Source organism: Loa loa (genome assembly GCF_000183805.2).
Source record: "Loa loa unplaced genomic scaffold supercont3.328, whole genome shotgun sequence".
NCBI classification, from domain to species: domain Eukaryota; kingdom Metazoa; phylum Nematoda; class Chromadorea; order Rhabditida; family Onchocercidae; genus Loa; species Loa loa.
This window is the reverse complement of record NW_018108508.1, coordinates 15,636-24,358: the sequence shown is the minus strand read 5'-3', so window position 1 is coordinate 24,358 and position 8,723 is coordinate 15,636. Positions and strand designations below refer to the sequence as shown.

Here is an 8,723-nt window from a genome sequence, read left to right as displayed (position 1 = left end):
ATAATAATAATAATAATAATAATAATAATAATAATAATAATAATAATAATAATAATAATAATAATAATAATAATAATAATAATAATAATAATAATAATAATAATAATAATAATAATAATAATAATAATAATAATAATAATAATAATAATAATAATAATAATAATAATAATAATAATAATAATAATAATAATAATAATAATAATAATAATACTAATAATAATAATAATAATAATAACAATAATAATAACATTTAATAATAATTAATAATGATAATAATAAACGACAGCAAAAACTACCATTATTATGATAAAAGTTATAGTGAAAGTAATAACGATGTACTATTATTGCTAGTAGTACTTTTTTTTGAGTGACAAAAGATGCGAAAGAAAAGAGAAGAAAGAATCCCTTAAAAATTATTTTTCGTCAACTCAAGGAAAAAAGAGGCTGTATTTAATTTTGAAAAATAATCAGTTGCGAGAGATTTTTCTCCTTTTGTTTTTTTTCTTCCAACAAAATTGATTTTTTACTAAGTAAAAAAGAAAAAAACTTTGCTTAAATTATAACTGCCAATTAATGTTGAACGAATGGAACATCCATTTCTGAACAAAAAAAAAATTTCGTATACGTCAAGTAAATTTCGTCCATTTTTTAGAATTTCTCTTGTCCAGCTTAATATATTTTTTCATCAATCATATAAAAGAACGAGAAAAGAAAAAGAGAAAAAGAAGAAAAGAATTTTGTTTTTAATAGTGATAATAATTCAATGATTATTTTTATCAAAAGTTATGATTTGATAAAAATTGTTAAAATATTTTAAAAACAATTAAATTATGCTACATTACGATAAACATTTAAACAAAAGGCTCACATGCTATTTATAATTAAACAAACATATGTTGGTTAAAAAATTTTTGAAATGAGAAAGATTACATTCTCTTTTATTCATCCTCCTTTTTCTTTTTACATTTCAACACTCTTCTTATTATTTCGTCCCTCTCTCTCTTTCCCTCTCCCCTCTTTCTCTCCCTCTCTCTCTCCCTTTCTTACTTATTACAGCATTAATTTGCATTGATTTTAAAATGGAATTAAAAATGAAACTTACCTCAGAAATTTGTTATTGCTATTACCAGAACAAATTGTTCATATTTTGAAAATCAATTAAGTGGAAAAAAAGTAATAAGTAAGTTTATCAATTTATTAATATTTTCCAATAAAAATTTTATCAACTTATTATAAATTTTATTTATTAACTTTGATTTTTAAAGTAATTTAATTAGTTCTATAAATTTATCATCATTTTTTGATGGAGACTTTATCAACTTATCAGTATTTCCTTTCCATTAATTTGGAAATAATTTGTCAGACAATTTCACTAATTTAAAGATAGTTTTTGAAACAATAAGACTGGGAGAATTTCTGAGGCTATTTTAGAGCTGGCAAATTTCTTCTTGTTCATTTAGCGATATTTATTCGAAATTTTTATTCATGATTTTTATTCACAATTCATTTAGTAATTCTAAATAAATTTTGTAATAATTTTTATGACTTTCTTGATTTGAAAGTATTTTTTAAAATAATTTCATTAGTTTAAAGATGACTCCGAAAGGTAATCTTTGCAAAGCCAATGTTAATGTTATAAAATAAAACAAAAGGATCAGAAGATGACAGAGGAAGACAATAACGATTATGATCTAAAAAATTTATTTTTAATGTAATGATTTGCTTTGGTAAAAATTAATATTTAAGAGAAGGAATGATTAATTACAACACATTTATTCTTGCAATTTCTATTTTCAATAATTAAATTATAACCGGATTTTTTCATTAATTACGGCTATCGAAGGAAATATACTGTATGTAGCTCGAATCACTTTTTTTTTTCAGTTATTTCCATCGTTTAATTTTTATTTGTTTCACTTCATTGAAGTATATGGAAGTAAACATCACGAAATGGTTTTTTTTCTTTGTCTTTTTCTAAAGGAAAACATTTAATTAGTAATTAAAGAGGAAACACCAAATTTTAAGGCACATAGAAGAAAGGAAATAATAAATTCTAATTAATACCAAAATTTTCAGGTAATGAAACTTGTTGAACTAATAGTTTTAACTAAAAATAAATATTGCCCAAAATATCTGAATTAAAAAATTGAATCAAATATTAAGTAAAATTAGAATCGAAAAAAAAGAACGGGATTGATTTAATATTTTAAATTGAATAATTATGAAAATGTGAATAGTATCAATTTCAAAATTCTCATGCATTCATTTAATTCACAGGAAATAGAAATAATTTAAGAAATTTTTTCATAATATATGATCGCAATTTCTTTTTTAATAACATGAAGATTTCGGTATGTTGTTGTTGTTGTTGTTGTTGTTGTTGTCGTTGTTCTTTTTGTTGTTGTTGTTGTTGGTGGTGTTGTTGTTCTTGTTGTTCTTTGGTTACAGTAAGTGCCGTTTGGCCAATATTGTCAACAATTCCGGATAACTTATGCGGTCTTCGTTTGATAGTATTACGATAGAATGGAAGATGATTACATAGTGTCATATTATGATGTCCTTTTCGCAAAAAACACAACGAGTTATAACGACACTTTCCCTCACAAACAATATTATCGCGGCGATTACTGTTCCTGTAATTCAAAGAAAAAAAAAGTAAAAATGGAAAATTTAAATCAGATCTCAAAAAAAAGAATTACAAATTTGATTTCACTAACTTTCTTTTTAATTGTAAATTTGAACAAAAAATTACGTCGAAATTAATAAATTACTAAAATTAACAATTCACGAAAGATAACGAAATTAAAATTAACAAATCATGAAAAGTAAACAAATTGATATTTTTCTTTTTTTTTCTTGTTTGGTGAAATAAGTGAACAAATATACAAATAAGTGATTGATAAAATGCTAAGATTGAAAATGTCATAACATTAAATTTACTTTGAAACAATTCATCGAATAAATTTGAATTAAAATAATTTTCCATGTTTTAAGCAACTTAAGTAAATTTGAGTTAATTTAAAACTAAAATTAAATAAATTTGGAATGAAATGATTTTCTATTTCCTTCTACTGTAGATGTATTATTAGTTATAAAAACAATAACATTTATATTTCATTAGAAAATGATTGGATAAATCAATCGAAATATGTCAATTATAAGGCTAATATCGGCGAAATGCTATTGAAAAGATGGTTATCATACCTGATAAATCTATTATAGGCTGATTTTTCGTAAATAATTTTATTGATTAAATGATCCCAGCTTGTTGGACTTAAATCATTTAAACCATATTCTTCCTAAAAGTTAATCTTTAATAAACATTGTTAAATGTAAACAATTTCGTGCATTTTAATCTTAATTAAAAAGTTAGAATTAAAATAAGTGCAACATCTAATAGTAATTTTTCCCAACTAATATTTACCTTTGCTGAATATAGTAATTTCCACGTTGGTGATGTAGTGTTCGTTCCAATTTGTGTAAGATTTAGGAAATAGGTATGAAAATTAACTATACGCTGAAAATATACAAAGCAAATTAAAAATGACAAAAATTAAAAAATTATAGAAAAAAAGAAAGTCTGGAAATCAAAAAAAAGCAAAACATTACGATTTAAAAATTTAAAAAATCTCGTAAAATTTTTTTCGCTAACAAACATAATTTATGCCAGGTTCAATTTCATAAATTCGAAAAGCTGGATTAAGATATTTGAATGTTGTCACGCTTGGTGTTGCATAAAGTATGCTAATTGGTTTCGATGAATCATCATTCATATTTTCGTAAAGTACTGTAAAACTGTCCACATGAATATGACCAAAAAATTGCGCTTGAATTGTTTTTGAAAATCTGAAAAAATTCAGCAAAAGAGAAGTTAAAATGCAATTTTGCACGAATAATAAATGAAGAAAATGAAGTGTAACAAATGGAAGAGATTTAAAAAATAAAAAAAAAACCAACTAATAAATAATTAAATAAATACTTAGCGGAAAAATATAAAATGGAAGTAATAAATGAGTAATAAACAAGTAAACAAAATATATGAAATAAACAAATAAACAAATGATCAAAATATAAATAAATAAATAAATAAATAACAAAACCTTGCTATAATCTTATAATAGTTTCTTGCCCAACTTTCGAGACATTCATTATCACCGGGTGGTATATGTGATAAAATATGTACATATTGGCCATCATGTTCAGATTGTTGAAGTTCCGTAACTAGCCAACTTAAAGTACCATCCGGATCCGTTTCATTAATACGCAACCAACTAAACCAATCAAAATTTTATCATCATGATAATGTAGAAATATTTGGCATTTAAATATAATCAAAGATTTATATTATATCAAATATAATGATATTATTAATTATCATTATTCGATAATCATAATTACAAGTAATTCTTTACACAGTAATATAAATATTTCTTGGATTTAAACAATGTATGAATATCATCGTATTTCATTATTACAATAATTTCAGAATTTGATGAATAATTTTTTTTTCATTGCAATTTTTATCATTCATGCTCTTATCAAAATGACTAGCATTATCACTACTATCACTATCATCATTATTATTGAACAAATCACATCTAATACATTTCTGAATTAATGTAGCGAATAAATTAATACTTACAAATTAGCAGTTTCACAATAAGCACTATTTAATGATATAAGTTTTAATCCTGGATAAAGTTGTACAGCGTAAGAGCCACGACTGAAATTTGTAATAATATTTTATTTTCTGTTTTTAAAGAAGGAAAAAATTTATTTTTTCAAATTGAAATCTTAAATTTTTAAATTTAAAACTTACTATTTGACACTCTCAATTGATTTTATATCAAGCAGCGATTTTTGCAATTGTAATAATTCATCGTATAACCATTGTGGACGATATTTTGCCGGGATATAATGCGGTGCAAAACTGTATATTTATAATTTTGTAATCTTTTTTTTAATTATTTATTCCATTTCTAATAATTCTCTTTCTTCCATACTTTCAATGTCACTCCAATTTATCAAATTCATATGTACTTTATCACGGAAATTAATTTTAATTCATTCATAAAAATTTCTTTATTTTCAATGTAAAATTTTAATTTTAAAAATATATTCATAAAAATTTCTTTATTTTCAATGTAAAATTTTAATTTTAAAAATATACACTAATTTATAATTATTAACAATAAAAATATTTTAGCAATGTAAGATAGAATTTGTTAATTAATTTTAAACTTTTTAGTATTTTCCACTACTTATTCTTGTATTAGCCAATTTTCATATTATTACCAAAAACTTTTTTAAATTTAAAAAAAACAAAAAGAAAGAAAGAAAGGAAACCTATCAACGGGAACACCCTCATGATTACCCAATGTCCAATAGATTGGGGTATTCTTAAAGTAATTGTGCAAAATTGTTGAAAGATTTCGAATCGTTTTTAAATGACTCACTTTGGTATATGTCCAATCCATATGTGACTCATAATCACCTCCAACTAATATATAATCAATCTGTAATTTGCCAATCATATTATTACATTATCACATCTTATTACAGCATAAAATATGTAATGAATTGATAACAAAATAAAACTATTATCATCGATAGAATAATAGTTAACGATAGAAAGAAAATAAGGAGAAATTATAATCAAGTTAAATATTATGTGATCATACTGATATCTGCAATACATTATATTATCAATAAAACATAAATATCATCAAATGTCTCGTAAATATTATCAATTAAAAACTAAGTTGACAGTTCAATATTCATCGAATATCACGGTAAATGCTACAGTATTGATTAAACATTAAATATTGATAATATCTGTTTAATATTAAATATTTAACATTTATTGAATATTACATTTAGAAAGTTAGATAATTCAAAAACAAATAAAAAGTTATATTCCAAATAATTAATAAATTAATAAAGAATAAAATCTTTTTTTTTGTTTTTTTTGCGTACTTCAAAAATGGAAAGAAAAAAGACAAAAATTATAATGAACGAAAGAATAATTTGATAATTATCATTTCGATATAATGAATTCACCATAATTAAATAACCTTTCCAAGTTTTTGGATATTCTGCAGCATATTTTCTACCGTCCGATATGGTATATCGCATACGGCAAGACTACCCCAATAACCGGATTGTTGCGTTATTGTTGATCCTGAAATTTATTGATATTCTTCAATTTCTATAGCAGTAAGTAATTAATTTATTTTTGACTAGAATTACTTTTTTGAAATTTACTTATTTGAAAAGAATACTTAAGACTATCATTAATGATCAAAAAAAATCTTAGCTGAAAAAGTTAATCAATTTACTTTTTCGAAAAGAATATTTGAGATTATCGTCAATGATCAGAAAAATTCTTAGCTGAAAATTATAACCATTTCATTTTCTCTTTCGGATTATCGATGAAAATAATTTAGCTAATAATTAATTTAATTTTTTGTACCATAAAATGGCAGTTTAAATGTTTGAAGTAAAATTTAAACTCATTTCTTCTTCAGCATTAATACAGAAATTACCATTTAATCCGGATTCCATATGACAACAAAGTTCACTGCTACAATTAGCTTCTGAACCTGAAGCATATTCTGGATCGACATGTAAATCGGTGATATGTAATACTCGTAAATTATCCTTTCTCATAGCCGGATAAGTCGGATATTTCTGATCTGAACTAATTAATATAATCCATAAAATATGAATACGTGTAACAAAAAACAACAAATTAATCAAATTTTGATAATAATTTAAAAATTTTGCAAAAATCCAAAAAAAAAGAAAAAGTAAGAATAAGATATAAGAGCAAGAAAAACACATATATCTATATTAATTATATTATATATTTGCCTATATTAATTACATTGAAGTTCCAGAATTTTTTTTTTTTGAAGTATAAACCTGGCCGTTTTGGTGGTAACGTAATATTCCACGATGATGTATCCATTCTTGAATAGGAACAATCATCCAGGAATATTGAACATAATGCATCAGGTTGTAGAATTAACTCTTCGATAACATATAGTAATTCTTCCTAAATTTAAAAAAAAAAAAGTGGAAAAAAAGAGGATTTCAATATTTTTGAAATTTGAAGAAATTAGTTGCATAAAATTTTGCGAAATTAAATTTCAATTTAAACCATGCAGTTTCAATTTGAATCAATTAAAATTAAAATTATACAGAAAAAGTAAACAAATTCAAAGCAAAGGATGTATGCCTGTATTAATAATCATAAAGTTAACTGATAATTATCATGGAATGTTTGTTAAAATCCAAAATACATACCTTACATTTAGTTGATAATTATTTTTAATTAGTAAAATTTGAATGGAGGAGGAAAAGAAAAGAGTAATACCCGAAATTGTTTAGCTAAACTATAGCATAATAATGAATCACGATGTACAAAGTATTGACAAATAAATGTTGCAATATCAATTAATGAATCTCGGGTTCGATTTTTCTCATACAATGACCTAAAAATTATTTATACAGGTTACAAAAGAAAATTTTTTAAGGTATTTAATTCCAGTTAATTCCAGTAAAGAAGTTTTTAATTAAATTTATTAAAATTTTTCTTCTATAATTAGTGCTTTACTATAAATTTTTTAATTATTATATTTTCGCTTTAATTGTCTTATTATCCAATTCATTAATGTTACTTTTTTAAGTTTTACATATTTTATTACGCAAATTTACTAATTGTCAATGTTACATTTGTTCTTTAAAATTTAGCCAAAAAGTGCTGGCATTACATTTCCTCAATTGTTATTATTTATTTGCTTAATTAATCTCTCCTCATTTTTAAAAATTTATTTTTCGGTACTAATAAAGTTTCCACTTTTAAAAGTTAAATTTTTAATCACAAATTATTGACCAAAAAAAAAGTTTTTGGTGAGTAAAAGTAATGAAAGAGAAGTGAGTAAAATAAAGCAAATAGAAATGAATAAAGAATGAGTAAAGTAAATGAGTAAAGATTTTAATAAGTAAAATAAATAGAAATTATCATAGAAAATATGGAATACCTGAAAAATATCACGGTCATTTTGCATGCTATACAAACCGCACCATCGGTATTTGATGCATTATTATAATTTTCCATTGCTTAAAAAAAATCAAGTATTTATTTTTCTAAAATCATTTTAAAAGTGATTCATGAACTAAATTTGGCAATAAATATTATAATATAATATGATAAATTTTAGCTACTTCCATGTTTAATAGTTAATAATATTTCAATTATCGATAAAATTTCAAATGAAATCAAAAATATTTAAATAAATGTCAATTGCCATTAAATGATATTTCGAACACTAATTAGTAAATAAACTAACTGCCAACCCATTTAAGCATTTTCTATAATTGTAAAATAATTGTTTTAATGGATAATTAAATATGTTGTCGTTTCGATATCAACAACTATTTGTTCACTTAATTATTTGTATTAATATCCTTCAATAAGTTCAACAGAAAAAAATTATTGCGCATTTCATATAAAAAAAATAAGCAATGATAATATATTCCATTTTGTATTTGATATTAGCAAAGAACAACGCCAACGCCATAACAACAACAATAACAACAACGACAACAACAACACAAAAACAGCAACAATAACAACAACGACAACAACAACACAAAAACAGCAACAATAACAACAACGACAACAACAACACAAAAACAGCAACAAAAACAACAACAAC

At 23.2% G+C, this 8,723-nt stretch overlaps 1 protein-coding gene across 1 annotated transcript; it reads right to left on the bottom strand.

Moving 5' to 3' along the window:
• Positions 1-2,266: 2,266 nt before the first annotated feature.
• Positions 2,267-8,122, bottom strand: LOAG_10324 (hypothetical protein; the record flags this gene model as incomplete). The annotated part of the gene is made up of 13 exons (XM_003145850.1): positions 2,267-2,633; positions 3,205-3,299; positions 3,425-3,517; positions 3,657-3,846; positions 4,101-4,271; positions 4,643-4,723; positions 4,820-4,930; positions 5,347-5,516; positions 6,075-6,181; positions 6,546-6,695; positions 6,925-7,057; positions 7,379-7,496; positions 8,046-8,122. The coding sequence occupies 13 exons, from the start codon at positions 8,120-8,122 to the stop codon at positions 2,267-2,269; spliced, it is 1,863 nt and encodes a 620-aa protein (XP_003145898.1).
• Positions 8,123-8,723: the final 601 nt, after the last annotated feature.